A 19,090-nucleotide genomic window follows, 5' to 3' on the forward strand; every position below is an offset into this window, starting at 1 on the left:
CATACACACATCTGTATACAAGGCCAGAGAACTATTCATGCACTGCATGTCGAGAAGCTACACAACATATAAAGATGAGACAAGCTGGTTTCCATCATTCTGAAGTGATGAGACACAGAGGAAACATTTACCAAGTTCATAATCTCACCAGTAAAATAAAATATGCGATGATGAAAGTTGAAACATAGGGGTTAGCCTTGAGATTCTGTTGCATGTGACACCAGAATACTGGGTTTATAGGCACAGTCAAGGAGTAATAATGATTAAAATGATACATTGAGGACACCGATACCAAAAGGAGAAAAAGTTTCTTATCTATCTTTTTGTTAAAGTTGTATCAGATCATCAAAATAACATTTATTATCAGATAAAATGACATTAAAAAAAGCAAAAGATGGTTAAAGGTTCATATTGAAAGGGTTCCTGGATGGGAAGCGAAAAATCTTTAAGCTTGGAAACAAAATCCAGTAGATTGTTTTTTTTTTTTTTTTTTACTTTTTGGAATGACTATAACCTGGATGACTGAGAATCTTCACAAGCGTGAAATGCATTATTTGTTTGCAGTCCAATAGAGGTCTGATCTGTTTTCCATAGATCTGGTATGAAGTGCTACTTTTAGCATTCTTCATGTTGGCACATAGGTTCTACACTGGAAAAACCAAGATTTAAAATCAAGAAATAAGTAAAAATTTCTAAAAATTAAGTGTATTTACCCTTTATTTGAGTAGATAAATGAGAAAGTTTGCCAATGGAGTTAGTATATTTACTTTTTAAATAAGATAATTAGATAATATGCACTTGAAATAAGACAATGCAATTGTTTTTTTGTTTTTTCTTATTTTAAGTGTAAATTGTCTTGTTCCATAGGCAAAATGTTTCTTTTATCTCCTCAATCCAAGAACAAATACACTTATTTTAAGAAATAATGACTTATCTACTGTAGATTTCGTTTTTTTCCAGTGTATGCAAGTGATGTGATTCACCTGGAGTTTTAAATCAAGGAACCAATAACATTAGATTTGCAGTCTCATCATGAATGCTCAGCTAATCAAAGGCATGAGAACGATCTTCATAACATGACACAATTTCTGTCGATGTGAGTTTTATTGTTTTAGCTTTTTTATCACCTTGAAATGTTTCAGATCAAACTAATTTTAATCTAATGCAAAGATAACAATCAAATACAGAATCAGTTTTTTTTATGGGTATTTTGTACAACTGCTTTAGAACTTTGTGTAAATTTTGTATTTTTATAGAAACAAATGATATTAGTTTGTTTGTAATGTTTGGCAAAACAAGTATCCTTTTAACTGGATTTTCTCCTTGAAGTGCTTCACTATTTGACTCGTTTAACAATTTTGGACTTTAACATTTCTTTTTTCCCCTCACAAGTGTTCTCAGAACTATCAGGTTTAAACAGTATTTTCTTAATATATGGCCATAAAGAAGTTATTTGAATTCTTTGTTCCACTTTGAAGAAAGCAGCTTCTCTATACACATTGCAAAATTTATAAAACTACATCTCATATTCTTAGTACTTGACTATTGCTGCTTTTTATCACCATGTGTTCCAAGTCCTTATTGCTTTGTTTTTGATTTTATGAAGATAAATTTGTGGAGAAATCCATGCTGGTTTCAAGGATTTGGCTTTGACCTCAAGGGAGGAAAAGATTTACATTCCCAGATATTAAAATAAACTGTGGGGTAAAAACAGAAAGTGATCCATCAACAATCCTATACAGCATTAAAATTTAAAATTAAAACATTGGATCAAACTGATGTTTAATTTGAAAAATTATATTAAAAAGCAAACTAAATGTTAAAACATTGCAGGCCTAACCATGCCTGGGCTGTATTCCTAGCCACATGGTCTCTTAGTGTTCAGGTCTTAAATGAGGAGTATCAAAAATATTAAGTCTAGTCTATTATATTTATTTTTGTCTTTAAACTTGTGTATCCTTCTCTCTTGCACTGATAAAAGTTATGGTTAGACATTTAAAGTAAGACAAAATGACTCAAGGGTGCTATTACAGGCTATTGCTAATGCTTGTAGATGTGACACCCTTTCTTCCGTAGAGTGGACTGTAAAAGGCTTTATATAAGGTTGAAACCAGAAGTTTACATGCATTTTGAGAAGTTTTTATTTATTTCCCTGTCTGAAATTTAACCACTTTAAATTAAGGATATTTTAGTTCACTTATGGACTAATTCTATTATCCTGAATAATTAGCCTGAATCATGGAAGATGGTTGTTAAAGACTTTTTTTAATCACCATCCTCCAATTACAATGTATTCTGCTTGTTAAATTTACCATTTAATCTTTACCACTCACATCAGTCAATTTCAGTTTAAGAACTGTAGTATTTCACCTTTTCTTACTAGCCTTTACATCCCCAGATTACCATGCAGTTTGATAGCTTATTGGCTATTGTTTGGAAAGCATAGCCTCGTACCTTCTGCTAACAGTACTTTGCGCTCACTTTTAGCACATTAAAGGTATATTGGAGGATGTTTTTCCAGGTGGATCATCTAAATAAGTGGTCCTCCTAATTGTCAATCATTCTGGTGATTTGTTACGTTTACGCCGTCCTACGTGCTTGTTCCCAGGTAAGTCTGACATTGCAGAAAAATTGCAAATCTTCTTCTGGAAACTAAGCTTGTAAGAGCGATGCAAACAGCAACGTTAAAACAGAGCGTGCAAGATGAGAAGTGGGCTTGTGCATGCTCTTGCACGAGTTCAATGGCGTTCCCTCTTGGGAGCGGATATAGGATCGTGCATGAGTTTTTTCTTTTTTAATTGGAGAGGTCGGGTCTTATCAAAAATTCTCGAAAATCTTTCACTATACGTACCTTTAAGTACATAACCTAACTGTGTGTTTTGAATACTGAAATCATACAAACTGTCTTGTAATCTTTTTGGTTGTTGTTTATGTATTGGGGAGCACATGAATCAAATGCAGTCAATATATGTTTTTGTTACTAACAATAGTTAAATTGTTATGTATGTTTAAGTCTGGTATAAAACATATTTATTTATTGTTAGCATTTATATTTTAAAAGGTATCTGACATGTAGTCTTGCAAACATATTCTAATTATCAGTGATTATAGGAATGCAGCTTACTTTTCTTCTGCTGCAGCTTAGTTTATATTTTCCATTCAATCCATTTATATATTTATTTATTTATATAGCACATTTAACAGCAAGAAATGTTTCCAATATGCTGTACATAAAAACAAGCAAAAACCCAACAAACACGTGAAAAACCAGTAAGAGTTTTAAATTAATAAAAAGGACACAGAGGACCGCACCATTATGTGGTGTTAAAAGTAGGTCTTAAGCCAGCCACTGTGGAGGCTGTTCAACTACAGAAAAGGCTTTGTCCCCTCTGGTTTTAAGCCGCGTCTTAGACACAACTAGTTGAAGATGGCCTTCAGACCCAGGCGCATGTGCCGGAGAGTAAATCTGGAGGAGGTCTGTAATGTATTGTGGAGCCATCCGATTAAAAGCTGTAGACACAAACATTAAAATCAATTCTAAACCAAACAGGGGGGCCGTGCAGAGATACAATGGTGTAACTTTTTAATGTTTTCTGGTCGCCGTTAAAAGACGAGCCACTGCGTTTTAGACTAACTGCAGACGAGAGAGCGATCGTTGACTAATGCCTGGATAAAGTGCATAGTAATAGTCCAGACGGCTAGAAATAAAAGAGTGTAAAACCTGCTCAGAGGTTAAAAGATAAAAACGATTTTACCTTAGATAAAAGACTGAGATGATAAAACACGATTTTAAAATTTCGTTATTTGTTTGTTCAGTTTAAAACCGCTGTCAATGATGACACCAAGGCTTGTTACTTTCAAAATCAGTGAAAGGTCCTAATTTAGAGATGGCCCTGCCAAACACCATCACCTCTGTTTTGCTCTCATTTGGATCCAGAAAATTTTTCAATATCCAAGTCTTGACGTCACCCAGACAGTCTAGTACAGTTTTCTATGTACTATACAAAGGTAAAAAACACATAGTTGTCATCATTAAATTTTATATATTTTTCTTTGGTTCTCCTCTCTCTGGTTTAAACTCTGGCTCAAACATGTATGGATGGGCATGCACTGTACAATATTTCCAATGGTTACTCTCAGCTACAGATTAAACTGTAGGTCAAAACCGCAGGGTTTAAAAGTTCACAGCTCACGATATCTGTTCCTTGAGTTTACGGCCCGATGCTCTGATACGATCTGACTGCTCAAACAGAACCTTGAAAATCCCCTGTGTGAAGATATTTAAAGATTTACAACTCAGCCGGGCCAACAAGACAGGCTGAACGGGCCACAGTGCTTGCCAGTTGACAATTCTTGGGCGCTATTTTCCCCTTTCAAACTGATCTCTGACCTCCGTTAAAGCATGCTTCTGTATTTGTGTCAGAACTTAAGTTTTTTTTGTAAAGCACAGGAAAGAAAACTATGTGAGCACTGTTTTTCCATCTCTCTGATCTATTTAGGGTCCTTATATTACCCACAAATTGACTGACAAAGACCAGGACTCCATGAAGAATAAAACGAATGAGAAATTTGGTGGTCAGATTTACAAGGAACAAAGCAATAATTTAGCCAGAGCCTTAAGGAGACAGCAAAACAGTGAAGAAGAACAGATGGCTGATGCTTCTGAAAAAAGCGCAGAGAGAAATCAAAGCAACCCTTCATAAAGATATTACTTCACTTTGTCTGTATTCTAGCCATTTGACAAGGGTAGGCATAGGCAGTTTCGCTTAAAAATAATGCAAATAAAAATGCTCCAAACTAAATCCAGAGATAAAAGTCCTTCACCAGCACATCTTCTGACAACATCCTGCATCCTGTGTTTGGAAAAGTTGATAAGCTGCATCAATGAAAGAAAAGTTGCAAACAAACCAAAAACAGCAAAGGCTGCACAGACAGATGTGTGCCTGGCATCTTATCAAGGAGATACTCATTTATCTCAGACTGGCATCACGGGAGATCTATGCCCACACCTGTCTGAGGTATCGCACTAAAAACTCTGAAATCTGAGTGCTACACTGATGCTGGACAAAGAAAGAAATGTGTCAGAGGAGAAGACAGCGATAGAGACAGAAAAAACGATAAGACACACAATAATCCATGCAGGATCTATGAAGAAAAGCAGCATAGCAGAAAAAAAACCCTAAGCTTATATGTTATTCTCTGGATACCAGCCTATATGGATACCTATTTTTTATCACTTCTTATTTTGGGATAAAAAAAAAATGAATATAAGGAAACAAGGAAGAGAGCACAGAAGGAATTAGAATATACAGGAAAAAAAGGGAAAGAAATTAAATAATGGCAACAGGAAGGAAAGACAGGTTGTAGGGGTGCACAAAAAAGGACAATAGAAAAAGTAAGAACACAAAATGTGAAAGGCATAAGAAAATAATTAATTCAAGGAGAGATGCAAGGAAAAAAGAAAGAAAGAAGAAGGGAAAAAAGGAAAGAGAAGGAAAGAAAGAAAGAACTTTCAAAATTGGAATAAGAAATCATGTCTGAGAAAAACTAAAATCTTCCTTACTTTTTACCAGTTTTCTGTAAAAAAAAAAAAAAAAACCAAACAAACAAAAAAACACTATTAATATTAACATGGATACAAATCTGGGAACTGGGAAGCTGTTGAAAATGAAATATACCATTTGTTAAGCCACCTTTCTCTGATGAAACAGGCAGTGGACCTTACATGGAGGCTTCTCCGTGGTTTTAAAGTAGGTTTCAGAGTGCTATATGCTAATAAAGATGATATGTAATAACCAGAATCCCAGCAACAAATAAGCAATCCACTTTCTACCACCACTTAGTTACCAGGTAAGAGATGAGACCCTAGAAGAGTATTTCTGATACAGTTAAACTGTTCAAATCTGCAAAGTTTAAGAGTTCTCAGATCAGGATAGGTTAAAACATTTACCTGGCACACCTAGAGCAGATGTTAAGGGTAACTTTGGCCTGTGGTTCGGACTGATAGGAGCTGCGTCCCTGGCTGAACTTACTACCGGATGGAGCCAGCCCTGTTACACCCTCCATCCGCAGGTCATCCAGGTCCTCTGAGAACAGTACATAAAGGCAGGGGAATGTAGAGAGGAAAAAAAGAAAGAAAGGTCATCCATTAATCATACTTTTGTCTTTCCTCCTTAACATAATGCCTGCGATGACAGTCTGCTGTGAGTCAAAGAAGCAACAAAGATCACAGTAGGTACACATTGTCAGTACAGTTGTTCAGATGAATTTCCACAAGAACATCAAATGATGAGCTTTTGGACCAGTTTCAAAACTGCAAAACCATTTCTAGTTAGAATCATGTCTCAAGGAGGGCGATGAAGGTAAAATATTTTTACTCTGAAAGGAAAAATGAACAATGGAATGGGGGTCAGAGAGGTTTTCCTTATATATTTTATATACCCTTGAGGATCAGTTGATAAGGCTCTTTCTTATTTGATCTGAGAACCTGTCAACATGGAGGGAGTGAAAATATGACATTTGGACAAGATACACATCTAAACAAGATCTGCTGGCAAAAGCACATGATGGATTTTCAACATCAAGGTGTAATCCTGTGAATTTCAATACTTCTGTCTGAGCCAGAGCACCATTGTTGAAGAGAAAAATGCTTGAATCTTTCAATACCACTAGTTGTGATAGATTATTAAAGTAATTGTGCTGTGTGGTATAAAAAAAATGGGCCTCAAAGCTACAAATTTAGAAAAGCTGGACAGTAGGCCGTCCTATGTGCTTCTCCCCATTTTGACTTACACTATATTGCCAAAAGTATTTGCTCACCCATCCAAATTATTGGAATCAGGTGTTCCAATCACTTCCATGGCCACAGGTGTATAAATTCAAGCACCTAGGCATGCAGACTGTTTTTACAAACATTTGTGAAAGAATGGGTCGCTCTCAGGAGCTCAGTGAATTCCAGCGTGGAACTGTGATAGGGTGCCACCTGTGCAACAAATCCAGTCGTGAAATTTCCTCGCTCCTAAATATTCCACAGTCAACTGTCAGCTGTATTATAAGAAAATGGAAGTGTTTGGGAACGACAGCAACTCAGCCACGAAGTGGTAGGCCACGTAAACTGACGGAGCGGGGTCAGCGGATGCTGACGCGCATAGTGCGAAGAGGTCGCCAACTTTCTGCAGAGTCAATCACTACAGACCTCCAAACTTCATGTGGCCTTCAGATTAGCTCAAGAACAGTGCGCATAGAGCTTCATGGAATGGGTTTCCATGGTCGAGCAGCTGCATCCAAGCCATACATCACCAAGTGCAATGCAAAGCGTCGGATGCGGTGGTGTAAAGCACGCCGCCACTGGACTCTAGAGCAGTGGAGACGCGTTCTCTGGAGTGACGAATCGCGCTTCTCCATCTGGCAATCTGATGGACGGGTCTGGGTTTGGCGGTTGCCAGGAGAACGGTACTTGTCTGACTGCATTGTGCCAAGTGTAAAGTTTGGTGGAGGGGGGATTATGGTGTGGGGTTGTTTTTCAGGAGCTGGGCTTGGCCCCTTAGTTCCAGTGAAAGGAACTCTGAATGCTTCAGCATACCAAGACATTTTGGACAATTCCATGCTCCCAACTTTGTGGGAACAGTTTGGAGCTGGCCCCTTCCTCTTCCAACATGACTGTGCACCAGTGCACAAAGCAAGGTCCATAAAGACATGGATGACAGAGTCTGGTGTGGATGAACTTGACTGGCCTGCACAGAGTCCTGACCTCAACCCGATAGAACACCTTTGGGATGAATTAGAGCGGAGACTGAGAGCCAGGCCTTCTCGTCCAACATCAGTGTGCAACCTCACAAATGCGCTTCTGGAAGAATGGTCAAAAATTCCCATAAACACACTCCTAAACCTTGTGGACAGCCGTCCCAGAAGAGTTGAAGCTGTTCTAGCTGCAAAGGGTGGACCGATGTCATATTGAACCCTATGGATTAGGAACGGGATGTCACTTAAGCTCATATGTGAGTCAAGGCAGGTGAGCAAATACTTTTGGCAATATAGTGTACCTGTGGTGAGTCTGACACAATGGAAAAATTGCCAATCTTCTTTTGAAAAGGAAGCTTGTATGAGCGATGCAAACCGCAACTTTTAAATAGAGTGTGCACGAGGAGAAATGGGCTCGTGCACGCTCTCACACGTGTTTAATAGACGTTCCCTCTCGGGAGCTGGTGCAGGGTTGTACATGTGCATTTTTTTTAAGCTGGAGAGGGTGGGTCTTTTAAAAATTCTTTACCTTACTTTTGAGTTTTTGTCGATATTCTTGACATACTATTAGAAGTTTAAAAAAACAAGCCAAATGACATGATGCTTTTCTTACAATGATAATGATGATCTGGGACTACTGAGCTTCTAAAGGACTTTGAGGACTTGCCATAAGTGAAAGGGACAATGTATTCCTTTCCTTCTATATCAAACTCTGAACATAAGTGATCCAAAACACACACGAAAATCCACCTCTGAATGTGTTATGTGTTTTTATTGCTTTATAGTGTGGTTCACTAAAAAAACATACCCAAACTTAAATCTCATTAAGATGCTGTGGCATGATTGTAAACAAGAGGTTAAAGCCTTATATTGTGGTGGGAAAAGAGAAAAAAAAGAAAAACCCAATTCTGCAACAAATACTGGAAAAAAGTTTGTCTACAACTAAAGGGGGATTTCTTATTCCACAAAGAGCCAGATCAATATTTACAGCTTCCAAACATCTAATCCTTCAGGAAATATATTTGGATGTAATCTGGATTTTTTTCACCTCTTATTATAAGTTTGTTTGATAGTCTAATTTAAAGTGACAAATAAGAAATCTGTAAGGAGAGGAATGTTTTTTTAATATATATTTGTTTATTGTATTGTGCTAAACCTTTTAATGAACAATACCTTTATTGCAATCTATAATAAAAAAATTACTTATAGTAAAGTTAGGCTATTTTTATAAGTAAGCATCAAGATTTTTGACTTTAGAATTTCACTCCTATATACACGCTGCTAGAGAAAATGTGTCCTTTAGTAGGAGAGATAAGGTGCATTCCATTAATACCCCAAAGCGGAGCCATATTAGATGTCCCATTCATCATGGTACGCTCTGGAGGTGTGGGGGCAGAGACAGCCACCAGCGATTTGGGCAATTTTCTGGTCGTGGGAATTGCACAATGTGGTGCCTTCCCTCCTTTCCTGTTTTCTCCAGGGCCATTCCCACTTCTAGTTTTACCCTTTTCATTCAGCAACCCACTAACTGACATACCAGATTTTCTTTGGGTCATAGGGTGTGATGCAAATCATTACTCGGCACTCTGAAACAAACACTCATGAAACTAACTCTGGAGTAAGACAGCAAAAGGATACGTTTAAATGCGCCTGACCCTGATGACGAACATGACCCTAAAGGTCCACAGCTGCTTGTCACCGCAACTGTCTTTTGTGTTTTTGCCTTTTTTCCTATCTCCATAAAACGTTGCACTGAGAAGGAAAAAGCCTGAGGGTCTGAGGGAATAAAACATTCGAATGCCTGACAATAAAACAGTAAACCACACAAAAACCTGAGCTTTGTATTGAAGGAGTCGTATAATGCGGAGGTCGTCAACAGGGGGTCCGCGACCCCTAGGGGGTCCGTGGAGGTACCGCATGGGGGTTGCGAAAGTTTTTTTTGTTGATTAGATGTTTTTTTTTTATATTCCCCCCTGCAATTTTTTTCCACTAATTGAAATGTATTTAAATACACATTAACATTAATTCAACACATTGCAGTAAACAGATAGAAGGAGACAGAAGATGTCTTTTAGTCATCAATGCACACATTCAGCGACACACAGGAGCTCTTTCAAGCTGGTCACCGTTTCATTCACAACACCTGTCCCATCAACCAGGAATCAGAATCAGAAATACTTTAATAATCCCAGGGAGAAATTAATTTCGTTAAATTACTCCATAGAGTGACTATAGGACCAGTTTAATATAACACAATTTCATACACTATACTGTATATAATTTGGGGGTCCCCCGCTCCATCTCACCATCAGTTTGGGGGTCCTTGGCCTGGAAAACTTTGAAGACCCCGGTATATGGCATTCAACAAAAGTAAGAATGTTTTTTTTTTTCTTGATGACAAATGAAGATTAAGAAAGGAAAAAGGAAATTATTTTCGATCAATAATAAGAGATAAAACTGGAAAAGGTGATGGGGTATAAATAAGGTGATAAAAGATTCTCTTCTTTGTATTTAGTGTACGTTTGTGGACAAAATAGAAATGTATATATGTAATACAACACCAGTTTAAGCTTCTATCTGCTAAATAATATTTGCCTTACTCAGGCTTAATACCCCAGACACACTGTTGCACTTTATTACCTGTTTTCACAGTGGTATAAAGGGATCTAAAAAAGATAAGGGTAATAAAACGAACCTCAAGCATAGCCTACACATCTGATGTCGTATATAAATGTGTTTGAACATAAAAACTCAAAAAAAAAAAAACATACCTTTTACAGGTGCAGCTGACACTTTAAGGAATTTGCATGATTCTACTTGTGTTACAGTTATGTCCAAGTATTTTTAGTAAGTCTTATAAAACTTCATGCCTTCTGACCTGGAAAAACATTATTGTGCTTCTTCCTTTTAAGTCTGATGCCACAGGGATGTCTCTTAAATGCTGTAACTTTTATCACGACGAACCAAACCTTATTTCCATAACATTTTTCAATATTAATCTAAAATCAAGTCTTATTTTTGATTATTTGATCATTTAACTTTTTGTATATTATTTTCCGAAGTAAACACTTAAAAGACTAGACATAAATCATTAGCACTACTAGTTTGTTTGTTTTTTTAAGAATTTATGAGAATTTCTGAGACTTTTAAAAATTGTAAAAGCTTTCCCTTAAATAATTTTGAATATCAGTGGGTTATGGAACATTGCTTGTACCCCCGAGTCTGAATCCTTGTCTCAGCCTGTGGTTAAGTGAAAAATCGAACCGTTTACTGCAAGATAAAGAGGGGACAAGTGTAGACACCCTGTTATCTCTGTCCATGTCTGAGCACTTCAGGGGGAATTCATGGATTGGATCAGTTTTGTAATCATTATGTCCTAATTATACCCACAATTAAAGTAAAAGCTAGTGATTAGTTTACGTCCTGTTTTGTGTGTCCTCTACAGTAAATGACACAACAAATGTTATGGTCTCTCACACATAAAGAAAAAGATAAGACACAGCTTAGAATTCCCAAACATGGATTGGCGTCTTTTCAGGTCGAATAACAGTCAAAGTAATTTGAAATGGAAAATGTTCATAGCTGTCTGGATTGCATATACTGTAACAGTTGTAACAGTAACCACACGCCTTTTAAATCCACTTTAACGCATTATGTAAACTTGGACTTAGCAGTCTTTTCATGTGCACATTCCCAGCTCCATGCTCCCTTTAATGTCTATGTCAACACACACTATGTTTGGTGTGCAGAAGTGCTCTTTTCCTCTGTATTTTTAGTCAAAACTGTGTGCATGCTCTCCAATGTTTACATTAGAGTTCAGCATACCTCCAACACAATGGAACTATGATAAGTTTACAGTACGTCTCCCGCGAGACCAGTTTACCCTGAGACCATGACTGCCTCCTGGGCCTACGTCTAGACACAACAAATGTCTGTCTACACTTGCCATTTGAAAGCCTATTATGGAAAGATTTTTGTGCAAGTAGTGTTTCTTTGATTTCAGCAATTATTTATGCTTCCCAGTTCGCATTTTACTGGTTAAACATTTGCTTATATTAGTTCCATGTTGTATTGCATGTTTAAAAAGGCACATAATCCAACAGAACTTTGATTACAAGTGGCCAGTTTTTGTTTTTTATGCTGCAGTCAACAATTGGATAGCAGTTCCTGAAAACAACCTGACTACCAGATTACTATGTAGTCATATAGATATACTACTAGCTGGCTAAAAAAGTTTCACACTGTCAGTAACTGATCAGTGCTTAAAACCTTATGCTGTGGACTAGAGATATTTGATGATTTCATATAGCAAATTAATATATAACACCTAAATGTGCACTGGTGAACTGCAATGAGGCCATTCTATATAGTATAAGGCTAAACAAAACAATGTCAGCTTGTCCAAAGGCTCCATGTTAACTAGGTGAGTTTTAGGGTTAAATCAGTTTGCAAATGGAATAGTAGAGCCCTAATAGCGTAAAAGAAAACATGATGATTAAGTTTTTACAAAACAGAATGTTTTAGGTTAATTTCTAACAGCCTGGGAATTAGCTAGTCTTTAGGTACAGTAAATAGCTTAATGACTGAAAAGGAATGTAATATAAATTTAATATTTTTTTTATATCTTGTAACTGAACAAATACATCCCTCAGATATACAGACAGACCATGTGTCAATTATTTGGCTTGATTTACCATTTTGGTTTCCATATCAGCCAGCACAGCATGAATTTGCACACTAGCAAACTTACATAAGCGTTTAGCTCTATTAGAGAAAGAAGGATTACATTTTTATTTTTTATTTATCAAACTGTAAGTATCTCAGGTCGACTACCAGGGTGTACTATGTAAAAAGTTGAAGTTCTTTCATTACTCTAGCAAAAAGACATCTAACGGCTAAGTAACAGTGCCCAAAAATCCTTATTTATAGCTTTATTATGCTATTTCTGTTGACTGATACAGCCTAAAATGTGGCTTCTGAATTAGCTGAAGCTCTTTGGCCAAACTAGTGACCTACATTCCAGCTTCTAAAAATAATTGCTAATCATCAACTGCAATTTTTTAAAGTCTCTTCTATTTTATAAAAATATGGGACAGATGTTCAGAGGGTTTTGTGTGTCTTATAAAAAATGCAAACTGACACAAATTGAGCCAGCAAAGGCAAGCTCAAGTTAACAAATCATAAGGCGCAGTTATATTTTTATGTTTGCACCTGTTTACAACAGGTGGACCTTGTTTTTGTTTTGTTGCTTATCTTCTATATTTCTTTTTTCATATCAAACCTTCGTTTATAGCACTTAGATATGGGCTCCATACATAAAGTGCTCTATAAATAAAATGTTGTATTATGATGATTATTATTTTTTTAAATGTTCATAATTACCTCTAGTTCCATACCTCGTCTTTCGTTTACAACCACTCTCAACAGCCTGTAGAACATGTAATCTTCTCATTTTAATGGGCGGAAAACTTTGCACATTTTAAGATCTGTGCAGCAACCCCAATGCACATGCAATTTATCATCAGTTATTCTTAATCTTTGAAGATCAGGCAGTTAGTGTTTACATGTAAACTACTAAGCAGAATTTTACTTCTCACAAGTCAGCAAAAAAATATTTTAGAAAAATACTAGTTAATTGATGAACACCTGCTTATGCACAAATTTGCTTGTAACTTTTTAGCTGCACTAGTATAAAACGTCTTCAGGTAGTCAAGACCATGTCAGGCCTCATTGAATTTGTACGGCACACACTGGTCAGAGGTGTATCTTTAAGGGTTGCAAGTAAACTAGCACACAAACCTATTGATTAAGTAGGATGAGGTGTCAAAAATAAATTTTTATTACTCACGTAGATGTATAAAACTTACTGTTTAAAAAATCTTTTGTAGAAGTTAGATTATCAACTTAAGCTTTTTACTCAAGTAAAAGTATAAAAGTACACATTTTTAAACTACTTAAAGTAAAAAAAAAAAGTAAAAGTAATGCAAGAAAAAAAAAGGTGAAGGACAGATGTTTTAAACCGCATACTGGTTATCGCGCTAACCTATTAAAGGAACATTATTTAGAAGATAACTTTCTTAGACTTAATTTTCTTGGTTTCATAACTAATGGCAAAAGTTTCAAATTTAACTTTGCATCATTTTAAAAATATTTATTTTGGTAATTGGCGAACAACAATGTGATGCAGTACCGAGTCCAACCACAAAGAAATTTAAAAAATTATCTTGATGGTTTTTATTTTTTTTTAATATCAACAGGCAATAACAAAAATGTGCTTAAATAAAACAAAACTAACAAGTTTATTTTTAAAATGTGAGGAGTAGAAAGTAGAGAAAATTGCAAAAAGTGTAGGAGTACTGTAGACGTAAAAAGTTCTCTAAAAATAGTTACTCCAGTAAAGTATAGATATCCATATTTTCTGCTTAAGTAAGGGAATTAAGTATTTTTACTTTCTTATTTGATGACTCTGATAACTGCATCTGTGTTAACAGGACATCCATCAAACATAACGTTAAACTAGACCAGCCGAAAGACTACTAGTTGTAACTTTCCTTTTTCTTGTGGAGTACTTTGGGTGTCCGATTTTTGCACAAGCTTGTGAGAGAAGAGTGCTCTGAGTAAGCAAAACTGTTATTTGTGCAGCTAAACGCTCAGTCAATGTGAGTAAATGTCTTTATATTGGAGTTGAGAAAGCAAAAATGACAACTGATATTTAGAATGTTAAATATATTTAAAAACACAGCTTCCCAGAATCCATCACTTTTCATGTGTTTATCAGAGAGGCTATACTTGCCCCTTCTGCCTAAGCACCAGACATGGCAAATAAATCAAAAATGGGTCTGACGCTGCTCTGACGGTATGAGGGGAGGTGAATGGAAACTATTTAGGCAATGCAATCCTAACAAAAGGCCTTCGAAATGAAGAATTCCTTGCCGCAATCACTCAAAAGTATAAAGCCAGACAGAAGTAAGTGGAGAGGTGCACAGATAAAGAGTTTGTGCACTCCTCTCTCCAAGTTTCCATGTAATTTAATGTTGTTTAAATAGCGACGGTCTGACTGACTCTCTGCTGCTCTTGGTGAAGCTAAAAACAGAGCACGAGTCATAATTAGTGCCGTAGCTTCACAAATAACTTAATGTACACCTTCTCAGGGGATGTGCTGACAGATATGTAGGGTGGAATCATCCTAAAGCACTGCCGCACACATGTCGATAGTGGTGGGAGACAAGTACACACTTTAAGCATCCAAGCAAATGTATTTTACCATGTGCTGTCATTCCCTAAACCTCCTCAGAGTGATATAATTGAATTTTCCATTCTTTCATGAGCTGCAACGACGTGTGACCGCAAAAACAGTGGGCCCTAATTAATAGTTTGTATGCGACAGACACTTTTCAGCCAAACACTGCGCACTCTCTCCACTTTCAAAGGCAGGCGAGCCACATCTGCAAACATATCATAGAGCAGCAGCAGCGGACCTCACAACTTCTGCTGCCCTCACACATGCAGCCTGCCATTTGTGTTTCATTATACGCCTCAAGCGCGCACACGTCTCCACGCAGCGGTTAGTCGTCGCACAGACATCTTTTGAAGTGATTCACAAGAGACACATTTGTTTGGCTTCATAATAAAAACAATATTCCAACTTACATATCATAATTATGTTTCAGCTTTCACTGGCACCCTCACTTTGAAATCCCCCTCCTCTATCTGAGCCCATAAGGACACTGCTGTAAAGCTGCTGGGCTGCCTCAGCTCTGAGCACAGCAGTTAGAACACTAATCAGAATCAGACGGAGGAGACACATATGAGTAGAATAACATCACAGCTCTGAGGTCTGTGGAAAGTCTTATCGCAGATCTTGGTGCGAACCTTCTTTTAAGTTTCTTTCTAACCACAAATACTGCTTAGATTAGAGCATTGCTGTAGAAACACAACCCTGATGTGCTGATGTATTACTGTGCATGTCTCACATTAGGTTGCTAAGCTTTTTTTTTCCCCCCAAAGAGTATGCAACCTTTGGATTTTACTGGATGAAAAGTAGTAAATCTTTCAACATGTCTGGATCAATGTTTGCACCTAAAGATTAAATAAATAAAAAAATATATGGTAAAAGAATAAAGTAAACAATCAAAATGTAAATTCAGTTTCATTGTAAGATGAGGCTACAGAGAATAACACTTTGTTGATCTTTCACCATGTCTTGCAGTAAGTAGAAGGAAAAGGATATGGGCTTTTAGTTTTAACAAATAAAAAAGCAAAAAGTCTGGTGTTGCCTATAGAACCACCTTACGGCAAAACTGCCTGCTCTTCTTTGACAAATCGCCCTAGCTCAGTTAGACAGGATAGAGAGCATCTGTTGACAGCGATTTGCTTTTAGTCTTGTTTTCTATCTAGCTGGTCTTAGCTTTGGATTTTAACACATTACTATGCTTTTATTCATTTATTATAGAGTATATATATTTCCTTATATCATAGCACATCGTGGTAGGGCTGACTGCAATAGTTCCCATGGGTATAAACTGTGTTTTAAGACTAGGTGTCAGGGTTTATGTTTAGGACTGAGGTGTGAATTAGGTTGGAGTTACGGTTATGAACCTGTAATAGTCAGGTTTTGTGAAAGGGCAAGGGTTAGGCTGTAAAAATGGGATAGAAATGAATGGAAAGTCTCCACAAGGATAGAGAAACGTGACTCTGTTTAGCCACAGGCACCTTTCAATTAATTCTATGTACTTGTTAAAAACACGCATGGGAATGGTGAATCACAGTGCACAGTTGGTCTGCTAAGAATAGGAAATGCTTAGTAAAAGAGGGGGATGGATGGATGGATGGATGGACGGACGGACGGACGGATGGATGGATATCTCAGCTGCTCCAGGCATTTTTACTGTTAATATGTTTTACACACTGCATTTGTGTTAGTTTGACAAAGTATTGGTTACCTTGTGGGAACAGTGTAAGGCCAATTTCCCATTGATATAACTCTTTGTGAGGACTTAAGTGACTTGTGGGGACCAACGATTGGTTCCCATGAGGATAGGTTTTCCTCTTGGGTAGGGGGTTATATTTAGGAATAAGCTTTCCCTAATGGAACGTAGACGTTGGCAGTGAAATCGACTATCAGTCATGTACAGTAAGGTAAATATGTCAGTCCTTAAATTTGATGTCTTTTCCTCTCTTCTTGAGCACATTTTCCTTTTTTTTTTAAAACAAAAAAAACAAACAAAAAAAAAACACCTCAAGCGAGGATAAAATCTTTTGCGAAATTTACTAAGTTTTAGTAAATGCTTCCATTAATCTTTTCAAATGAGATACTTTGAAACAAAAATGTTGAAAAATTAAAAACATTTTGAAAGAAACACCTCTAGTGAGTGAGTGAGTGATCCTGTTGATAGTAAGTAACCTTTTCATGCTTGTTCTGTTGGAATGATGTGTTGGAAAAGGGTTATTTGTGCGTTGGTCAGATAGTTGTCTGATTTTTTTTTTTTTTTTTTTATGGAGTTGTTTGCTTGTGATGTGTTTTTTTTTCCCTTTTGGGATTATCAAATATTGTGTTCAGGCTGGAAACAGTAAGATCTTGTGAGAGATGGTCATTTTAGAGTTGGCTTCCACTACTTCATTTTATTAGCAATTGCAAAGCTAGTCTCTTTCCTAGCAGAAGCCTAATATTCAATAAGCTGCAGCCAACACTGGCTGTCAGTTTTAGCACTTCAGCTCCTCCTTAAAATTATAGATAGTTAGATGTTAAGGCTTGGGATTTTTTTTTTATAACCTATCACTTCTGTAAATTTTTCTAAAACTTTATGTTTGGTCTATTCCATCATTACATACAATTATTAATTATCTTAGCGGCTGGTAAGGAAATAGGTTGCACTACTATTTATTTGGGGTATCAATGATTACATATAAATGTGTGCAACATTAAGTTAAAAACAAAAGCATTTTTTTTTTGTCAAACAACAAAAAAAAATAATTTTTTCTTATTACATTTGCTATTATGGTATTAAGGTATAAATTCCCGTTGGAAGACGCGATACATCACCTCAGATGTAGCTTAACATCCGCATCATTGCATCTGTTATTTAACTGCATCAGGCACTGAGAAGCCCACTGGTTTCTTAAATCTTAATCTTCAGGCAGACAGAAGCCAGGAAACAGTGACGTCTCCCATGTAAACAACCCATAAAAACATAATGCATCTATTCATACAAGACCTCTATCTGTAACTCTGGATAACAGCACCATATCTTCAGATTAAATACTTGGCTTCCTATCTGCAATCTTCTGCTTCTGTCTGGTCACACAGTCACAATAATACAGCACCACTGTATCCATTCAGCCCTCCTCAGCCCTCCTCCATAGAGTTTATCATCTCCGTTAATCTGCGGTGAATAATCAGACAGGACATGCTGGCTGGTACTAGGCCACGTGGAGCGAAGTGTTGCCCATAGGTAATTGCTTCCAGTAAAATCACAGCATCCGTCTGCAGCATGCAGACTTTTACTGGCGTCAAATTGGCCTCTAGTAATAGGGGAGTCTCTTTTCCACTGACAGCCTGCAAAACCTTCGGAGGTGAGGCCGGTCCTTTCATGCAGACACCTTCAGTGACATATTTAGAGCTAAAGCAGCTTTGGGGCCTAAAATATATAACAGTATCTATCTGCTCTGATGCAACTCCTCTCTTCCCCTAAAAAAGGCACCTATGAAGGTGCTGTTTTGTTTGTGTCAGTTTACACCGTTACCAAGGCAAATGCTCTGTTTTATGTTGTTTGGGCAACGATAAAGAAGGCAGTGAAGGTAAGGGAGTGTACGTGTGGCATCTGCAGCAGAGTGTGAACACACACACACTTCTGAGATGTAGATGGAGTTAATTATCCACAACTGGAACAACTAGCATCAGTCTTCTTAACGGCTGTATATAGATGTTGCAGACAATTTATTTTGTGTAAAACTTGTAATTTGTTAAAACCACAATGTTTTACTTAAAATAAATATAGTGGATGTTGGACATTTTTCCATTCTGTCATGGTAGAACCAAGAACATCACTTTACTTTTTTAACAGAAAGTAGGAAAATAAGGACAATGTTTTTTTTTTTTACTTTTTATACAATTTAAAAACTGCAAAGTGTGTGTTAAGTGAATGAGGAATAAAGATGAAGAGAAATGTGTAAAGCCAAAGTTTTAACCTCTGAATTTAATGAACATTTCTCCCTCAATCATAGCCTTAAAATAGACTGAATAAGACTGACAGAATCCACACATGCTGAGGTGTAGCCATCCATCTAAAGCAGGTTTTTGCAATGTTTACAATCCAAAAAGCCACTTTTATAATTCTCATCCCAAACACGT

The 19,090-nt window shown here is 36.9% G+C and overlaps 1 protein-coding gene across 1 annotated transcript in view; it reads right to left on the reverse strand.

Moving 5' to 3' along the window:
• The window catches only part of cunh8orf34 (chromosome unknown C8orf34 homolog), a 130,276-nt gene that overhangs the window by 59,873 nt on the left and 51,313 nt on the right, over window positions 1-19,090 (reverse strand). Inside the window, exon 8 of the mRNA XM_038287794.1 lies at window positions 5,951-6,086. Within this exon, the coding sequence (XP_038143722.1) occupies window positions 5,951-6,086 (136 nt within the window). The remainder of the gene's footprint in view (window positions 1-5,950; window positions 6,087-19,090) is intronic.

The sequence above is a fragment of the Cyprinodon tularosa genome, unplaced genomic scaffold (genome assembly GCF_016077235.1).
Source record: "Cyprinodon tularosa strain WSP-4 unplaced genomic scaffold, ASM1607723v1 ctg245, whole genome shotgun sequence".
In the NCBI taxonomy this organism is placed as follows: domain Eukaryota; kingdom Metazoa; phylum Chordata; class Actinopteri; order Cyprinodontiformes; family Cyprinodontidae; genus Cyprinodon; species Cyprinodon tularosa.